At 43.4% G+C, this 20,473-nt stretch overlaps 2 protein-coding genes across 11 annotated transcripts in view; one reads left to right on the top strand and one right to left on the bottom strand.

Annotated features, from left to right (window-relative positions):
* Window positions 1–378: 378 nt before the first annotated feature.
* DPH3 (diphthamide biosynthesis 3) lies at window positions 379–10,259 on the bottom strand. 2 transcript variants are annotated; one of them, XM_045005996.1, is made up of 3 exons: window positions 10,122–10,259; window positions 4,905–4,979; window positions 379–3,293 (listed from the first exon to the last, which is right to left on the bottom strand). In XM_045005996.1, exons 1-3 carry the CDS (start codon window positions 10,227–10,229, stop codon window positions 3,231–3,233), a joined length of 246 nt encoding a protein of 81 aa, XP_044861931.1. In that variant the 5' UTR covers window positions 10,230–10,259; the 3' UTR covers window positions 379–3,230. The 2 variants fall into 2 exon arrangements, with proteins under 2 accessions (XP_044861931.1, XP_044861932.1); XM_045005997.1 differs by lacking the exon at window positions 4,905–4,979.
* Window positions 10,029–20,473, top strand: part of OXNAD1 (oxidoreductase NAD binding domain containing 1) — a 34,345-nt gene continuing 23,900 nt past the window's right edge. For 2 of the 9 annotated variants that reach the window (XM_045005981.1, XM_045005989.1), the window contains exons 1-3: window positions 10,255–10,677; window positions 15,804–15,883; window positions 17,271–17,334. In XM_045005981.1, coding sequence (XP_044861916.1) covers window positions 10,255–10,677; window positions 15,804–15,883; window positions 17,271–17,334 — 567 coding nt within the window. Of the gene's footprint in view, window positions 10,764–10,903; window positions 11,025–11,373; window positions 11,444–11,526; window positions 11,546–15,803; window positions 15,963–17,270; window positions 17,335–20,473 lie in introns of those variants that run through there. The other 7 variants (XM_045005984.1, XM_045005985.1, XM_045005982.1 and 4 more) reach the window with 7 other exon arrangements.

The raw sequence follows: 20,473 nt of genomic DNA, 5'->3' as shown, positions 1-20,473 counted from the left end.
GCTCTGTAGAAGCTTGCAATGCCAGACTGCTACCGGTCAGTGGGGAATCAATTTGGTGTGGGTAAATCTACCATGGGAGCTGTTGTGATCCAAGTTTGCAGGGCCATTAATCGATTTCTGCTAAGAAAGATGGTGACTCTGGGAAATATGCAGGACAGAATGGATGGTTTTGCCATGATGGGGTTCCCTAACTGTGGTGGGACACTAGATGGCAAACATATCCCAAATTTGGCACCACCTTGCCAAAGAGTACATAAACCGAAAGGGATACTTTTCCAATGGTGTTGCAAGTGCTGGTGGATCACAGTGGGATCACCAACATCAGTATCGGATAGTCAGGAAAGGTGCATGACACACATCTTTAGGAACACAGATCTGTTCAGAAAGCTGCAATCCGTGACTTTATTTCTGGACAGCAAAATAACCATTGATGACATACAAATGCCAATAGTAATCACGGGAGACCCAGCCTACCCCTTGCTCCCACGGCTCATAACTGGTGCAAGAAAACCAAATAGAAAAATTGAATTAGTCCAAACAAAAATGGCGTACTGATATAAGTCAAGGACTGTGGTGAGATATTTAGTAAACAAGAAAAGGTGGGAAAAAAAGTTATCTATGCCAAGTTTGGCTTTACAGAAATAGATTTAATTGTTGTACAAAATAATGAGGATAAAATGTGTCCTTCACTATTACTCTTTTGGGGGCGGGGGCGCGAGGGTCTGGGTTTTAAAAAGCGACCATCCCCAGCTCATCTCCCAACTTCCCAGCATTGCAACTCATCTCAGCTTCAAGTCAGAAAGAGCAGATGAGGGTAACGGACGTTCTTCTCAAGAGGAAAACCAGCTAGCCTTGTTCTTGTTTAAGGCTCGCACTCTCTCTCTCTCTGTGTGTGTGTGTGTTTCTAATTGCCCCTTTCCTTGTTGTATTGCTTTCTATCCCCCTTCTTTCCTCCTCTCATTCTCGGGCTTTTCATTGAATTCTGAAATCAACTATACTGCATTCATCCTTCCTTGTTAAGGAGAAAGAATCCAATCAGATGACATCCATGACCAGAGCCTGAACCAGGGTCTAAGCAGCAGGTGTCATGGTTGACTTGCCAGCTAAAGCATCCACTTGTAATGAACCAGCTGTCCAGTCTTCCAAAAAATAACAAAACATGCATTTCACCCATTTATTTTTTATCCTGTTTCTATGCTACCTTGCATCTGTCTGTTAACAGCAGGATAAGTGAATGCCCTTCACACATCAGGACTGAGTGTAAAATGAACTTTTTCCTTTAAATCAAAGATTATTAATGATGTTTCTAATCTAAAAGAAGGGAGACTGATAGGGTCTTACTAAGTTTGTTTTATATAATCACTCAACCACAGTTTCAATATAAATGTTTGTTTTAATTCCTTGTTCTCTTTTTTTTGTTAAATCAATAAACTGTCAACCTGAATGAATGCTTTTGCGTGTCTGCCAAGTAACCATGTAAATCCAAGGTTTCTGTAAAAATAACTCTGAGCCTAACAATCACTGTTTAATGCTGGACAGTGAAAGAGTTTACAAAGATCTTTAACTCCTTAGGCCTTTAAAATCAGTATCAATACAACAGGACCCCACTGTTCTAGGTGCTATACAATCAGAATAAATGATGGTCCCTTACAATTAATGATACAGTTTTAAAAACTTTTATTTAAATAAACAAAATAAATATTTGTAAAAATATATTTTAAATAAATTGAGACCACAGCAGTTTTTAAACATAGGAATCCAGCACCACCTTGTGGCCAACCAATGAAACAATTATTTGTTAAAATCATAGTATCATCCAGTTCAGATTCAGAACTTGTAGTTAATGGATACATTTTGGAACCATCTAGGTTTGGCAAAAACAAGGTTTTACCAAGCCTCATAACAATTTTTTCCCTTATGATTTTGTTTGGATTTAGTTATCCCCCTCTAGCACATACAAACTCACTTATTGCAGGACTGGATTAACATAGGAAAGCTTGAAATAGTGAAACTGACTTGTTTATATTCAGTGCCCAAGCTGAGTGACATGAGTAGTAAACAAACCACATAAGTGTTATAAAGTATGAATCTGTAAAGCAGCCCAAGAATAAAGTACTTTGGAGTGTGTTCTTTCAAGGTTTTCTCTGTCTTAAGACAACCATTTAGTCATATGCAAACCTGCACTCATGCATAGACTCCTGCTGGGAAAGCACTTACTGGACCAGGGTCTACATTGGTAAAGAATAATATAAATGTTGAGACGTACAAATAGAAACATAGCTACACTATTCATACATTGACAAACAGCATTGAGAATAACTTGCAGCCTTATTGACTATTTCATGTAGTAGGGTCAGATGAGTTCCCCTAAGTTGTTCAGGAAAAACTGGATCAAATGCTGCCCACAGTTACACCCATTCACCCCACTGGGAGTGCAGGTGCATTCATGGGAAGTTACCATGACTGCACGAATATTACTGAATGTGGCCCACCATGTCTCTCTTTGTGCAAACTAAATAACGGAATCAGAAGTTACCTAGTTTGTTTTAAGTAACTTTAGCTTGGTAGCCATTATCACATGATTGCTTAAGGCTCTAGGACTAAAGATTTGTTTACTTTAATGTAGCAAGCAACAGATATGACAGGTGCAGCAAATAAGTTGTACCCACTGAAGGCAGAAACTGCAGCTGTTTGTTTCTAACCAGAACACTTTCTATTGCCCGAACCAGAAAAAGTCTTCTACCATTCTAACAGTCCACGTTTTTCCATGTGGCGAACCATTTTGTAACATACATCATTAATAGAGCCAACCTTTTCTTAAGCCCCCACTGGTTGATGATCCAAGTATTTCATTCTGTGCAGCAACAAGGAGACTTTGCTGGTCCAGAGACTGGAGAATAACTACTCTTTAGCTAGGTTTAGCATACAAATTTCACAACCTTATATGCAATGGACTGGAAAAAAACTTTTGTTGATTTCAATCCTATCCTCAAGAGCTTCTCAAAGTCTTAAAACATTTTACAATAATTTAAGAATTATATGCTTTCAGGCACAAACCCACTTATGTTTTGGATTATTTCACACTACTAGAGGCTGTTGATAAATAGTAGTCAGTCGCTGCACAGGTATTTGAGGAGCAAACACCTCTAGAAGTACAGAGCTCTGCGAGTTTTTCCACATCCACACATTGTTTTTTTTGTTCAAGAAGAGCAGAGTCCACATAGCATTCATCAGCATTTAACCAATTCTTTGCTCGTAGGTGCTGAGACTACTTCACCACACATAAACTGTTCCTAAAAAAACAAAAATGAATAGTGTTATAACTAATTTCCACTGCTGCCCTCACAAGCAGTATAAAGTAAGATAATTTTGTTTTATCTGGCAAAACAGTTTTATTATAGCCACAGATGCAACTGAAGCCCAAAATTAAACTTTCATATACAAATTTGCAAGAACTGATAACATATAAGTATGTTTTAATAGGCTTGTCATTTGGCTAACTAAAAAACATCATTGCTAATTTGGATTACGGAGGTAGTGCAATTAAGGTTGTAACTAGCTTCCTATTACAAGAACAATTTTATCTACTCTTCATTTCATCTCTCCTCCTACCAAAAAGGAGTTTCTTTTAAGCTATGTACGGACTGTGGGTAAGAGGGAATTGGGGGGGAAAAATATTAACATGAATTTTTGAAAAAAATTCTAATTCAATATTTATTTTCAGTGTTTGAAAAATAGTATCACAACAACAACTAGCTCCTATATATGGCATAGAAACTTCACATTTGATTTATGTGAGCTCCGTAACATGATCTAGTCAGTGCACAGGACTGTTTTTGCTAGTTCGAAATGTTTATTCACTCTGGGTTTCTGAACATATGCATATACGATTAGATCTCAATTATCTTTACAAACGTCAAAGCTCTGCTGATGGACTGCTGGGGCAGTGAAATGTGTAATACATAACAGAACAAAATTTATTTACAATATATGACTTTATCCTTAGAGTGCCCCTTTTATTTATAAAAAAGCCCAAAAGAATGCATCTACAATGACTTTTTCTCCTGGAAAATCTCCCACCATTGCTGGCAATGGTGGCAGCATAAATGTAAACTGGCTGTTGGCATTACCACTGTTATGTCACATACTTGTCTGCAGCCGATCTAGCCACATGAGGGAAAGACTGTCTGCAGCCATCTATACTAACACCTATGCGGGTGGTACCAGTGCAACCACACAGTTCCTGAAATACAGGTAAGAAATTTCCTAGTGTATCCAGGGCCTGAGTGCAACTTCTCAGGAGACCTACCTGGATGAGCCATTTATAGCTACCAGTGGCAGCTGTATGCCTGCAGTCAGATGTCCAGACTAGAACAGTGTATCAACTAAGATGTTATAATTAACATTTTTAAACTAGTGTGGAGGTTTAACATCTTCACGAGTGTTTTAGACAGTCACAGTTGACCCTAGAGGGAGCCTGGGGTCCTCTGCGACAAGCCAGCATGCTATTAAAATGATAAACCCTGATTACACTAGGGCAGGGGTTCTCAAACTGGGGGTCGAGACTCCTCAGGGGGTCACCATGTTATTACATGGGGGGGTCACGAGCTGTCAGCCTCCACCCCAAACCCCGCTTTGCCTCCAGCATTTATAACAGTGTTAAATATATTTAAAAAGTGTTGTAAATGTATGGGGGGGGGTCACACTCAGAGGCTTCCTGTGTGAAAGGGGTCACCAGTACAAAAAAGTCTGAGAACCCCTGCACTAGGGACTGGATAGGGTTTAAAGATGTACCAGACACCTGTTTGCCTTGACGGTGTCACCCGCTGCCACCAAGCCACCGAGGGAGAGACACACTTGTGTCCCCAGGCTCCCACTCACCCCTAGGCTGGCCCCATTCTCACCTGGTCATAGATCACCCTCACAATCAAGGAGCAGCTGGGGCAGGTGGCCACATCCTCCCCATTCTCCAAATCCTCCTGCAACAGAGCCAGGGACACAGTCATTGCTCCACAACTGTGCTGCACTAGTGGTGTAAGGTTGTATTCCACCCCCTCACCCGATGTGCTGCTTGGCTGTTATAAGCTTGCTCATGCGAGCTAGAGTGCCCACTAATATCTGCTATCCTCACTCTGCCCTTACTGCCTTGCTATTCATAGGGACTAAAGGGAGCAAATTGGAGGGGAGGGATGGGCAGAATCTGTGTGTGGGAAACAATACACAAGAGGATTAAACAGCTAGAAGGAAGGAGAAGGGATGAGGGGCAAAATCAGGGACAGGGTGCAAAAACCAGAGTTAAGAACCACAGTAACGCACTGCCAGACAGTGGTAGAGGAAGATTCTGGGATAGGGAGGGGGAGAAGGAAAAACGTTACCCCAAATGGGAGCCATTTGCAGTTGTTACAAAAATACGGCAGGGGGCTGCTGCTCCCACACCCTCCACAAGACAATATAATTCAGCACCCACTTCCCAGTCTAGTTCTTAAAAGCACAGAGCACCCAATGCCTAGACAAGGCAGCTCTTCCCATCTGATAGGATGTATTGATCTGCTGAAGGAGTGAAATTTTTTTACATACGCTCTCCTCCAAAAGTTATAATTGTCACACGTTTTTAGTGTTTAAAAGAATCTCATATTAGTTTATATGTCTGCATAAAGCTGCAACAGTTGTTCACAGATCCTCCTACCTGCTGTTCTGATTACCTGAATCGGACTGCCTTTTTCTACATTTACAGTGGATTACAAGTTTCACTCCTTTAAATGATTTACTTTTAAAATGTTATTTTTATTATTCTTAGCACTTCATCATTTACCTTTGTTGACACTGTGCAGATGGATGTTACTGTGTTAGTTCATATTTTTAATAGCAAATAAAGTAACAGTGAAAATATTAATAATAGCTAATAGCTTCAGCAATCACGTCTCAACATTTCTAGTATTGTGATATTAGTTTTTAATTCTAAATTTGTGTTTCTGGTATTTATTTTTTTTATTGGACAATTTTATTCTTTGGGGTCAGATGACTTCAAGACTGACTGATTTCCTGGGTTCGTGTCAAAACTTCTTCAGTTCCCTTTGATCTGCAAATGGGGACTGTCTTTATCAACTGTTATTTGTCTCCCTAGTACTTTTTCCACGTGTCACCACTTCTGTATAGAACGTGACTCTAAAATAATCACTAAAGGCCAAGTTTTAAAAGGCTGAAAGCATCTAAATGCCTTTGAAAATCTCCCAAGTCACCTAAATACCTTTAAATAACTGGTCTCAAGGGCATTGTTCTACCTTGTATGAAATCCTTCTCACACGCAAATTTTTACTGTAATTTTTATATGCAATGTACAATAAAATATACAACCCAAGATGGATTCTTGTGGTTCTCAGTCTAACAATCATGTGTTATGCACCTGAAAGTCATGAAATTAAAAATAATATAAAAAAAATCTTGCAATTTGCCTTTTTGTTTCTGTGCCTTCGGGGATACTAGCTTCATACTTTTGCTGTTACCTCTCCCAAAGAATCCATATACAGTAAAAGCTGTTTCCATGTTGGGGGAATGGGAGGAGCCAGTAAGTGAAAAACGCTGGTTAACTAAGAGGGAGGGAGTTTGGGTGTGGGGCTGGGGAGGAGGCTCGGGGTGCCGGATCCGGGGGGCGCTCACCTCAGGAGGCTCCCTACAAGCAGTTACTTTTCCCAGCTCTTCCTAGGCACAGGTGCGGCAGCCAGCTCTGCACGCTGCCCCCGCCCTGAGCGCTGGCTCCACAGTCCCATTGGCCAGGAACCATGACCAATGGAAACTGTAGGGGCAGCACCTGCAGACAGGAGCAGCGCACAGAGCTGCTTGCCACACCTCCACCTAGAAGCAGCCGGGACAGATCGACGCTTGCCAGGAGCCAGGGCCGGCTTTAGGAAGTGCGGGGCCCAATTCGAACATTTTCGGCGGGGCCCCGGCAGGGATGACTTTAAAAAAAAAAAAAGTTAAAAAAAGCCTTTCATTTCTTAGCAACCGGTTCCCTGTAAAAAGTTCTGCTTTAAGGGATGTGCCACAGTATGTATTTTTTGTACCAATAGGGTTACCATACGTCCGTATTTTTAAAAATTCCTCCCGGATGGCGATTTAAGAACCAAAAAGCTGGACATGTCTGGGAAAATACGGATGTACGTTAACCCTACCTAAAGTTCTTTTTTAAAAAGATGAGCCTGAACTAGAAATGAGCTCTGTTTCACATGTGTGGGTCCCCACCACTCCCTGGGGGTGTGCTAGGGTGACCAGATGTCCAGATTTTATAGGGACAGTCCCGATTTGGGGGTCTTTTTCTTATATAGGATCCTACTACCCCCCACCCCTGTTCCAATTTTTCACACTTGCTGTCTGGTCACCCTAGGGTGTGCACATGTGTGGGTCCCAGCTGTTCTCTGCCCCTCTCATTGAAGCAGGTGTGCAGGGTTACTGCCCTGGGAACTGCAGGGCACCAGTGGACATGGGGCTGGCTGGAGGCAGAGCAGGGGCTGACTGGAGGTAGGGTCTGGCTGCAAGCAGGGCAAGGGGTGTGGGGCTGGCTGGAGACAGGGGGATGTGGGGTGGGCTGGCTGGCTTCAGGCAGGGCCGCAGGGGGGTGCGGCAAGGCTTAGCAGGCCTGGAGACAGAGGAGTGCTGGACTGGCTGGCTTCAGGCAGGGGGGTGCAGCAGGGGTTGTCTGGAGACAGGGCAGGAGGTGCAGAGCTGGTGTGGGCAGGGGCGGGCTGCAGGCAGGGCAGGGAGTGTGGGGCTGGCTGCAGGCAGGGGGTGTGGGTACAGGGGGTACAGCCCACCCTGTACGGTGAGAGCCTCCTCCTCCTCCTCCCTCCCCCACCAGGGTAGCAGCAGCAGCCCGGGGCTCGGGGGCTATTTAAAGGGCCTGTGGCTCCCCTGCTTCCACCGCCCCAGCCCTGTAAATAGCCATGGGAGCCCTGGGGAAGCGGCGGGGCTCCGGGGGCTATTTAAAGGGCCGGGGCAGCAGAGGCAGCTGGAGCCCCCTGCTACCCCAGGACTCTGGGGATTATTTAAAGGGCCTGGGGCTCCCCTGTTTCTACCACCCCGGCCCTTTAAATAGCCACAGGAGCCCTGGGGAAGCGGCGGGGTTCCAGGGGCTATTTAAAGGGCCGGGGCAGTATAAGCAAGGGGAGCCCCAGACTTTTTAAATAGCCCCCAGGGCTCCAGCAGTGGGGCTCTGGTGGCAATTTAAAGGGCCTGAGGTTCCAGTCCCTGCTGGGAGCCCCAGGCCCTTTAAATTGCCCCCTGGGGAAGCTGGGCCACCCCGGTACAGCGCACTGGCAGGGCTTGGGTGCGGGGCCCTCTTAGGCGCGGGGCCCGATTCGGGGGAATTGGTTGAATTGGCCTAAAGCCGGCCCTGCCAGGAGCCGCCCAAGTTGAGCACCTCCCTTGGATCCGGCACCCCGAGCTCCCTCCCGCACTCCAACCCCTCTCCCGTACCCAAACTCCCTACCAGAACCCCTACCCTGCACGTCCTCTCATGCCCCCAGGCCCGCACCCCCTCTCTCATGCCAAACCCCTCGTGACCATTCATCTGCCTAGGAGCAACGGGGACATGTCGCCATTTCTGGGGAGCCATGCAGAGCCAGGTAGAGAGCATGCCAACCCCGCACCAACCGGACTATAAACTGAACTTTCTATGAAGATTAGAAATACTGGTTTATAGAGCTTTCCTGTTGGTACAGGGCCAGATAACACAGCTTTTACTCTACCTAAAATGGATGTACATTACTATAACATTAAATACAGGTTTGAACCTCCAGGAATGTGACCCCCACCCTTTGTAACTGAAAATTTATTAAAAATCCTAATTTCTGTAAGTAATCTCCCATTCTCCAAACACTACGGTGCACAATTTACTCTTCTATTACTTCACTTGTTGCATACATAGAAGTTGATTTTTCTAGTAGATTATTTATACTTCTAATTGCATATTTTAAATTTCACAGCCTTTTTTGTATGCTACATAGTTTGTTATGATACATTTCAGTGAAGTTCTTCATTCTAACATATTTACTGTTCTGTACCGTCAAAAATAAAGGATTCTTAAAACAGGAATGATCCTGTTACCCTTTTTTATTAATTGTGTGGGAGGTCATAGGGCTGATCTCATCTAGTTTGCCTTTGGTGGAACTAAAGTACCTTGTCTGACTCTACACTACGTTTTTACAGCAGGATAGGTAATACATGTTAGTTACCCCATTGGAAAAATACACATTTTCTTAGCACTGAGAACACAGATTACAATGCTGACTCAGATGTTAATTAATCATTATTATTCATAGTTGACAACTCTAACACTGACTGTATGGCTAATACTGTTTCTAAGTCATCAGAAGTATGTGTCTCTGATGTCTGCATCCCCACAGTGGTTTGAGCATTGGCCTGCTAAGCCCAGAGTTGTGAGTTCAATCCTTGATGGGGTCACTTAGAGGTATGGGGCAAAAATCTGTCTGGAGATTGGTCCTCCTGAGGTCCCTTCCAACCCTGATATTCTATGATTCTATTTGTACAGGGGTCATAGATAACCAGTTAAAACGAGAGGAAGGGGATTGATGTGGAAAAGGCCTGAGAAACGGTCTCTGAAATAAAATCAGATGGCAACATGGCCATGTGTTTGTGCCAAGGGACAGAAGTGTCAGTTCAATACGCGTGACAGTGACAATGAGGGTGCACAGGAGGCTGGATAAAGAACAGTGGCAGATTTTCCAGCCTAACAGCTTGTGTTTAAGAGGCGTTCGCAGGCATGGCGAGGTACTACCGGTCACGCTGTGGTCAGCACGCTTGGTACGTTAAGCGTTCCCTCGCTGCAGACACGCTGCGGCCTAACCGGCAGTGGAAAGCGGCTAAGGAGAACAGACAACACCTTCCCCCAGCGTGGGACGTACAATAGCCCCGCGGCTCACGTTACAAGGACACCTGACTCTACCTGCGCCACGCCGGCCGCAACCCCCCGCCCCCATCGCAACGCGCCACCCGCGGCCCGAGCACGAGCGCGGCAGCCGCAGAGCAGTAACGGCTAGCGAGCGAGCCGAGCCGGCGGCCGTTGGTGACGCGCCGGGCTCTGTGCACGGCCGCCTCGCGCTCCGTACCCGGGTGATGAGGAAGCGGTCCCCGCACGGGCACGGGTAGCTGTAGGTCTCGGTCTCCTCATCGTACTCGAAGTCCTCGATCTCCACCTCATCATGAAACACCGACATCGCCGCCGCCGGTTCTCAACTGCGCATGCGCCGCCCCTCTTCCCCAGTACTCACGTCAAGTACGCCGCCAGCCCACTTCCGGGCCGACTCTTCCGTGTGCGCCAATCGCCGGCCAAGCTGGAAGCGCATTGCGCGTGCGCCGAAATCCATTTTCCGGCAGGCCATTGCGCCATTCACTCGCGAGGGGGCGGGGATTTTTCTGGGACAGACCCCGCCATACGTCACAACCCGCGGGGAGCCAATGGGGAGAGAGCAGGGGTTGCCTCAGCACCGGGGAGATGGGGCTGTTGGTCCCCGTCAACGCAGCTCCAGGGGCGAGCACAGTGACTCTCCCCAATGCCCCCCCCCACGCCCTGGGGCACAGCTCCTGGCAGGGCCGGCGGTCGTTCTCTTGCCCTTCGGGCCACCGGGCCGCAGGCGGGCGGCGGGGCGTAGCCCGCCAGCAAATGTAGGGGGCGTGGCCTTTATCACGTGACTAGGGCACTGGCTTCGCGCAGGCGGGCGCCCCCATCACATGATGCGGATGCGGCGCCGGTAGGGCAGCTGGGGTGCCGGGCGCACGTGCGGGGGAGGACGGTTGGGGGAATGAGTGAGCTGCCCCTGTGTGAGGGAACCAAACAGTCACGTAGTGGGCGCGCGGAGAAACAAGTCCCCCGACCCCGCCTCTTCTTCCCGGGGTGGCGGCCCCTCTTCTCTGACCCGGGCCGGGGGAGGCCTGTGCGCCGGGGACCTGCCTCGGCAGCCAGTCGGGCGCGGAAGCGGGGCAGGGCCCTGCCAGAGAGCGAGGGAAGAGAGGTGCGTCGTGCCGCGCTTAGCGCCCAGAGCTCAGGCGGGCAGGACCCGCGCTCTGCCTGCGGGAGGTGGCGGAGTTATGTTTGGCCCCAGCTTTAGTCGGAGATTTCCTGTGATGCGGTTTCGACCAGATGTGACAGAAATCTAAGACAGGTGTAACCCTTCCACCCGTCTGAGTCGGCAACAACAAGGGCCAGGTTCAGTGCCTAGGGGTCCCCTTTCAATGACAGGCAATAGCGGTTCAGAAAGTGACAGACCTAGGAGGGTGTGAGTGGCTGACAGCAAATGTTTCAACCTGGTGCAACAACCTAATCTAGCGATGTTGATCTCCTATAACGTATTGCACACATGTATACACTGCATAAAACATTGCTTATATGCTTATTAATAGTGACAGCAATTAGCTTTAGGATACCTCTAAAGTAAGTTTGCATTTGTGACTCTTCTATAGAAGCAACAGTATATTTATAAGGCCCTCGTGTTATGCTCTTAAGAAAAAAGAAAAGACTGGCAGCTTTTTGTAGGTACAGTAGAACTTTAGTTATGAACACATGGGGAATGGAGGTTTTCATAACTCTGAAATGTTCATAACTGAACAAAATAGGATTCTTTCAAAAGTTTACATCTGAACATTGACTTAATACAGCTTTGAAAATTGCAGAAGAAAAATACGGCTTTTACCCATCTTAATTTAAATGAAACAAGCACAGAAACAGTTTCCTTACCTTGTCAATTTTTTGAAACTTTCCCTTTTTTTAGTAGTTTACATAGTAGTTTACATTTAACAGCACTGTACAGTATTTGCTTTGTGTGTGTGTGTGTCTGCTGCTGCCTGATTGCCTGCTTCTGCGAGGTGGTTGACTGGTCAGTTCGTAACGTCACTGTTCGTAACTGAGGTTCTACTGTATATTGTTTTCTAACAGAACATTAGTGGATTGACATTTACAGTAGTGCACTCTGCAAACATATTTTACTGTCATCTAAAATGGCTTGCTGTCCTTGAGAAACTTGAATACCATTTGGAAAAAAACATACTTACCATGGTGAAACAGAATTTTAGCCTGCTCTGTTCTTAGAAAAGGAGCAAGCAGATTGGATCCACTGTAGTGCTGTCTTGTGTGGAAGGAGAGGAACAAGGAAGTAGCACGACATCTCTAAGAGGATGGACAGGGAAAGGGAGGAATAGAGTGACTTGAACTGCTGCTGCTTTTCTTGAAGGGAAGGGAGAGAGGAAAGGAAATCAGAAATAAGGAATGGAGCAGTTCAAATGAAGAGGAGCTGGGCAAATGAAAGCCCTCGTGCACATCTAGGAGGGCAGTAGCTCCCCCATAACATATCTGTTAGAGTGTTTATTATCAAAGCACTTCATAATCTTTTTTTTTTTTAAGATGCACTGCAAAAGATTCAGTTTAGCTGGTTTGTTTTAAACAGTTATGTTTTGAACGTGTTTGCTTCACTTCAGTAGTTTGATAAAGCTAATCTTTCCACCTTTACTTGACAGTGCTATGATTCATTAATAGGCGGGGTTTGTTGTCCTTAATTCATTAATAGGAACAGAAAACATCCAGAAGTAATTTCTAGGGTAAGGGTGGGGGATAGCGCAGTATTCATTAACTTAGGGAGAGGAGGAACTCAATTCATTTATAGGAGAGCATGGAATTTATTAATTATAGGGTGATGTGTTAGAATTGATTTTGTTGGAGGTGGGAAGTGATTACATGGCTATGTAAATTATATAGGGGTAGCTTTGAGGGAGCATGCTTGGTGAAACAGATTTTTCCACCAACTAGTAGGCTTAGCCTTCGTCTACGCCACCAACCTACGTCAGTATAACTACGTCGCTCACAGGTATGGAAAATCCACATCCCTGAGCCACACAGTTATACCCACCAAACTCCAGGCGTAGACGGCACTATGTCAGTGGGAGAACACAGCTACTGCCTTTTGGGGAGGTAGAGTACCTATGCCAATGGGAGGAGCTTTCCTCTCAGTGTAGATAGCATCTTCACAAAGCACTACATCAGTGCTGTAAGTGTAGACAAGCCTGAAGGTCATGTTTACACTACCACTTGTGCTGGCAAAACTAATGTTAGAGGTGTAAAAGAAAACACCTCCTGAGGGACATAAGTTTTGTCAGCATAAGTGGTAGTGTGCATAGCACTATGTCGGTGGGAGAGCTTTTCGTTAAGTGGTTTTATTATGTTGACAGGAGAGCTCTCTCCTGTTGACGTAGAGTGGCTGCATGAGTGATCAGTACAGCTGTGCCACTATAAGCTCGCTGGTATAGACATGGTCTTAGTCTTTAGGTGACTATTGCGTGTGTTAATGGAATCTTTCAAGCCCTGACTGATTATTGCACCTCTTACAGCAAAATTCTGTTCTTTTTTCTTTGTGTTCAGTATAACTTTTACTATTCAGCTCATATTTTGGCCTTACCTTCCCCAATTTTTAAAGTCTTAATTTAAAGAAAAACCACTCCCCTCTTGAAGGAAATGGCACTGTCAAGTGAAGGTAGAAAGAAGGTTAGCTTCAACTTTATCAAACTACTGAAGGGAAGCACACACATTCAAAACACAACTGTTTAAAACAAACCAGCCAATCTGAATCCCTAAAACTAAGTTGCAATGGGATTCTGAAGTTAGGCCATTTACCAGCAGATGTCGTTATGGTCAGTAGAACTGGTTTTTAAGGATATGGGAGGATTAAACAAGAAGTATCTCTGAAAAAAGACAGCTATGTTACTTGTTCTATAATTTCGTGGATTATGTCCAAAGCCTAGGTATTCTATATCCTGTTTACAGTTGGCTATTGATTTTCTGAAATGTACTTAGTATCTTTACTATTGTGATGTTGTCACAGTTATCTGCCGTAGCAGCGTTTGACGTTAAGGGAAAAAGCTACCTGCTGCCATGACAGGTATTTTTTAAAAAATACCTGCCTATCCTAGTCTTTTCCTGTGCAATTTAAATCAAGTCCCACAATCAGCAACAACATTGTGCTAAGCCTTCACAGAGTTTGGGAGAAATCTGTAGACGATATAAAACACTTGTCTTATTTTCTTCTCATTTCTTTTCGTCAGTTCTAACTTTTTGGGAAAATATTTTGTGACTTTAATATATATGAAAATAGTCAGTCCATTTGACATGGATTGCTAATCAGCATCTTCTAAAAATGTGTGTACTGTAAAGTATTGAGTATTGTTTAAATTGAGTATTCTGTAGCATATACTGCAGCAAAATTTTTATAAACCAGTGTTCAGTCCTGGTGCCTTATGACAAGATACTTTTATAGAAGCCTATATTAAAAAGTTGCAGTATACTGTGAAGATAAACACTACAAAGTTATCACAAATTGAGAAATGTTAAAAGTAGCAGCAACAAACACTTAAGTCTGAAATTGGGCATTTTAAATAAATAATAAATGCATTCCATTTGAGGGATCTACTTCCATTTTCCTCTACTTCCATTTTCACAAGGTTATGGACAGGAGACTTTATTCGGTAACCAGCCAATGCAGTTCTTAGTGAAAGCCTAGGAACATATCAGTCAGGCATACTGGATTGTTGCCATTTTAAAGAATTCACAGTGGAAAAAAAACAAAAAATCCCTTCTAAAATCAATAAATAAATCCAGTGTATGTCAAAGTAAGATTTTTAAATGTGAAATGAGAGATTAAGAATACTTGTAGAGATGCAAGAGGCTGCAACATCAGTAAACTGTATCCTAAAAATGAGATCAAGAATTATGGTAATCCAATCTCAAGAAAAAAAAAAGGCATGTACCAACAGAAAGATGTATTCATTCATCTGATCCTGAAAGTGAAGCCAAGGGGGGTTTCTAGTTTGTTTTCTTGTACTATTCTTGATTACTTCACTTTTCTGTGGTTGGTGCAGCTGCTTGTTCAGATAGTAGGTGGTTTTGAATCAAAGCTATATTCTCACCGTATTATGCAATTGTCTGCACCTTTAGATGAAAATGTACTGTTTAGGCTTTTACAAACATGAGTCTTATGGAGGATATACAAATCACTATAGTGCATTATGCTTCTTGCATCATCATGGTGTACATTCATCATTTTTAAAGGTAGATTTTGAATGGTTAGGAAAGATCAGGGTGTGTGCAAGTGTCCTAGGCAGTTGCTATATAATCTTTCCCTTGCTGTCCAACCTGTATGCCCCCTCAGTGATGACCTGGAGGGACAATTTGTAAGGGCGAGAATATAGTTGTCTCTATGCCTGTTCAATTCTTTGCTATCTTTGAGGAGATTACAATTTTGGTTGATTTTTGTGCTGTGGGACCTGCCCCTTGAGAGTGAACTGTGACCAATCAATTCCACATGGACCACTTAAAGAAATTTTTTTAAAATAAAGTCATTAGTATTTGATGGATATAAAATGTATACCCAAAATTAGCTATGTTTTATATTATCAGAGGGATAGCCGTGTTAGTCTGGATCTGTAAAAGCAGCAAAGAGTCCTGTGGCACCTTATAGACTAACAGACATATTGGAGCATGAGCTTTCGTGGGTGAATACCCACTTCGTCGCATCCGACGAAGTGGGTATTCACCCACGAAAGCTCATGCTCCAATACGTCTGTTAGTCTATAAGGTGCCACAGGACTCTTTGCTGCTATGTTTTATAGTTTAGGATAAAGGGGAGATGTTCACTACATATTGGAGGTTTTGAACTCTTTTCAAACCTGATGCTTTTGATTTACAGATGAAAGCAATCAAGCTGAATAATAAGAAGTTGTTGAATAATTATTTTAAATTGAATTTTCAGGAGCTGGCGACTTTGATCAGGGAACACCATGGCCCACACTACCATTTCTGCAGCTTTTGCTATTCCTCAGTTACTGAGAGGTACTGCTCGAATTTTCCCCACTCATTCTGCATTGTTACGGTTGAAGTACTCTGCTTTGTGTTCCTGCACAATGAATGGGTAGGTTATCAGTCTACAAACATGACTAAATATTTTGTTTTTAAAGAGATTGTGATAACCGTGTCATGAGTGCCAGAGGCTGAACAAACTTTAAAGAACTATAGAAATACAACCAGGTGATTGATAGAGTATTTTAAAGACATTAGTAAGTAGGGCTGGCTGGCACACAATTCTATTTATAAAAAAATTGGGTTATTCAAATCTTTCAACAATTTTTGTGAAAAAAAACATGAGGGAGACAGAAATAACCTAGTGCTTAGGGCACTTACCTGGGTTGTGGGAAACCCTGGTTCAAGTCCCTACTCTCCCTGACCCAAATGAGTGCCTTCACCACCAGGCTAGAGAGTTATTCTCTGTCTTTCTCTACTATTAGAGTTGTTCCATATTGTATAACTAGGTAAATATTCATGGGCGAGAGGTTCTACAGCCCTGTGGTTCTCAACCAGGGGTACATGTACCCCTGAGGGTACTCAGAAGTCTTCCGGGGGTACATCAACTCATCTAGATATGTGCCTAGTTTTACAACAGGCTGAATTAAAAGCACTAGCAAAGTCAGTTCAAACTGACAGTGACTTGCTTATACTGTTCTATTTACTCTACACTGAATGAAGTATAATTTATATTCCAGTCGATTTTATAATTTTATGGTGAAAGTGAGCAATTCCAGTAATAGTGTGCTGTGACACTTTTGTATTTTTAGGTCTGATTTTGTAAGCAAGTCCGTTTTTAAAGTGAGGTGAAACTTGGGAGTACACAAGACAAATCAGAGTCCTGAAAGGAGTACAGTAGTCTGGAAAGGTTGAGAGCCACTGCTATAGCCTGGTGGTTAGGACACTCACCTGGGATGCAGGGAAATCCAAGTTCAAGTCTCTGCTCTTAATTAGGCAGAACATAGACTTGAACTTTGGCCTCCCAAACCACCAGTGGGTAATCACCAGGCTTGGCTATTATGGTGCGGGGGAGGGGATCTTTCTCTGGTTGTGACCACAATATCTGCCCTGGACCAGAGAAACCTGTGTGGTGAAAGTTTTGTCGAAACAAATGTTCCTGTGAAAAGTTTTGTTTTTGGCAAATGAGTATTTTCTGTTGAAAATTTCCCAACCAGCTCTAGTGTTAGCATTCTAAGATTAAATCTGAGGTGAGATTAGTGTCTGACTTCATTTAATTTTTGTTTAAATTAACATGGTTTAGAATGGCAGATTGATTAAAGTGGTTAAATTGTCAATAGAAATTCCTACCTTTTAAGCGAAGCACTGATGCTTTGCAGTTGCAGTAATGACGTTAATCTTGATTTGCTTTTTGTTGAAGCACAATGAAATCCAAAAGGAAAACAGATCATCTGGAGAGAACGGCAAATAACTTTCGACAGGAGGTTAGTGTTCTGTTCTGCAGAACTGACATGTTTTTCTTTGTGTTATGAAGAGACTGGATAATCTTATTTGATGGTGATTAGGCTTCTTTCTTTTCTATATGAGATTTTTTGCCATTTGTCATTTTTCTTTTTTGCATTTATATTCCAAAGACACTGTTGTAAAAAGGCATGGTTTGGGGTTTTTTTTGGATGGGTGAAACAAAATGATGTTAAAGAATGAATGGCTGTCATTCTTTAACATTTTTAATCAGGAATTAGTAGTCTCCTAGTTCAGTTTGGATTGTTCTAGTTTAGGAAATCTTAGTCACTTATTTGTATTACCATCATTGATACATAGGCTTATAAGGAACCATGGGATCCCCCCCCCCCGATAACATCTTCTAGAGATATCTGATATGTACAGTAACTCCTCACTTAACGAAACAACATTAACTGGGATGATGTTATTAGGTCGCTGGTCTATTAGAGAACATACTCCTTTCATGTCCTGCACTGTTCCCTTATAACATTATTTGGCTCCCACTGCTCTGCCCACCGCTTCTGCCAGGGAGTGGGGTGGAGGCCTGAGGGCTTGCCTTGTTCCGCCCGCCCAGTGCTTCTGCCAGGGAGCGGGCGTGGGGGCTTGCCCTGCTTGGAGCACCGGGCGGACTGGGGCAAGCTCCCGCACCCCGACCCTGTTATGCCCCTGTCTCAACCAAGCTTCACAATCATTGGTGAGTACAGTATTAAGTTGTTTGTTTAAAGTTATTTAAATCTTACTGTATATGTATACAATGTCTTGTCTGGCAAAAAAAATTCCCTGGAATTTAACCCTCCCTGTTTACATTAATTCTTATGGGGAAATTGGTTTAGCTTAAAGTTGCATTTTTCAAGAACATAACTAGTATGTTAAGTGAGGAGTTCCCTACTTTTTGATTTAAGGGGTGAAAGTGCTGCATCTTTAACAGAAGTTCTCTTGTTTGTAATGAATTAGTTTAAATAAGTTAACAAAAGAGTTGCAGATATTTTGAATATAAATAACTTGCTTTCTTCATTAATAAGGTTTCAGTAGTAAAGTGATGCTACATCTTTTTTTGAATTTCAGTGCGGCTGGGAAGTGGAGGTGTGTTAAGGGATGGGGATTGGTTAGTTTGAAGAGGGAATGGAGAACTGTGCAGAGCAAGTAAAGAAAGGAGGGTTCAGTGCTGCTACCTCAACTTTCTGGAACATCTGGGAACTTGTTATTTTTTTCCATGCTTAATTTATTCTTAGTTGTTACATGTTGTCACTTTATTTCTGACCAGTTAGAAATTGGTCCGTTCGAAACTCCTGTTTAGCTATAAATCCTATGTAGTTAGTAATTGGCTTCCCTCCCCACATTACCTTGCTTGGTTTTTGTAATCCTTTGGAAAGGTTAATGGAGGATTTTTCTGTGTTTCAGTAATGTGGATAAGTACACTAGTTATCACATATTCAAGGATGTAGCACAAATACAAGTGCAAGAAAGACTGGCTGAAACTTTGTCCATCTATGGTGAAATCCAGATGGAAAAAAAATGAATGTCTGGGTCTTTTATTCTGCCAAATCTTGATCTGGATCAGTTGGTTACTCTTATGAATGGTCAGAGTCTTCTCTGAAGGTCCTTGATCACCCGGGCCTACATCAAACTTAGTTTTCTGCACCAACTTACTACAGAGTAATTAAAATTCCAGTGTTTTGTCAAAAATGTAGGCCAAAGAACAATTGGGGTGGGGGCGGGGGGAGTTGGGAAGGAAAGGGTAGAAGGAATGTCAAGTGTCTGCACATTTCCGGCACTAAGACCATTACATAAGAGAAACATTTAAATAGCCTACCTGACACTTGTCTCGTTAACCAGTATGACTGCATTTCCTGTTTAATATTGTCTATTAAAGTGGAAAAGTACACTACTCTAACTTCGTTTTAAGTTGGCAAATGTCCTGTTGTTTTACTGGACAGTAGACATGTTCAAATGTTGTTTTATGGAGAAATTCATTTCCTGCCATGTGTTTTAAATTAGAGCAAGACTGGTTAAAGTTTCATTTGTTAAATTATTTGATCTTGTACAGATGAGAAATATCACAATCATGTGTTGTAGGAAACATCAGACTGGGAGAGTTAATGTAGTAGATGGCATTCAACATTTTTTAAACGTTTTACAGCCTAGGACATAGACTGGCCTATTTACAAAACCAGTTATTCTGTTTCGCTGAATTTTCAACAACAACTAAAAAAAAAGTCAGTGGGGAAAGAAGGATGGACAGGTATCATGCAAGTTAGCTGTTCTTATAAAAAGAATTGTATGTTTTGATACACATTGCTGACAGTCTGTTTCTATCCCTATATATTGAACATTAATATGATTGTTTTCTCCTGTAGATCAGGGGTCAGCAACCTTTCAGAAGTGGTGTGCCGAGTCTTCATTTATTCACTCTGATTTAAGGTTGTGTGTGCCAGTAATACACTTTAATGTTTTTAGAAGGTCTCTTTCTGTAAGTCTATAATATATAAACTATTGTTGTATGTAAAGTAAAGAAGGTTTTTAAAATGTTTAAGAAGCTTCATTTAAAATTAAATTAAAATGCAGAGCCCCACAGACCCATGGCCAGGACCCAGGCAGTGTGAGTGCCACTGAAAATCAGCTCGCGTGCCGCCTTTGGCACATGTGCCATAGGTTGCCTACCCCTGCTGTAGATGGATACTGTGACAAAGTTCCTCCTCTACCTTGGTGGGTCCTGCGCTTATTGGCGGATTTGCTTGCCTCACAGATTCACCCTGTGGGTTGGGAAACAGCCCAGAGACCTTCCTGTCTAGTAGAAGCCACAGTCCAGGTCAATTCCTCCTGTGTTTGATCAGGAGTTGAGAGGTTTCGGGGGAACCCAGGCCCACCCTCTACTCCAGGTTCCAGCCCAGGGCCCTATGGACTGCAGCTGTCTAGAGTGCCTCCTGGTACAGTTGTGCAACAGCTACAACTCCCTGGGCTACTTCCCCATGGCCTCCTCCCAACACCTTCTTTATCCTCACCACCGGACCTTCCTCCTGATGTCTGATAACGCTTGTACTTCTCAGTCCTCCAGCAGTATGCCTACTCACTCTCAGCTTCTTGCACGCCTCTTGCTCCCAGTTCCTCGCACACCTTTTC

The sequence above is a fragment of the Mauremys mutica genome, chromosome 2 (genome assembly GCF_020497125.1).
Source record: "Mauremys mutica isolate MM-2020 ecotype Southern chromosome 2, ASM2049712v1, whole genome shotgun sequence".
Taxonomy (NCBI): Eukaryota; Metazoa; Chordata; order Testudines; family Geoemydidae; genus Mauremys; species Mauremys mutica.
This window is presented reverse-complemented; position numbering and strand designations above follow the sequence as displayed.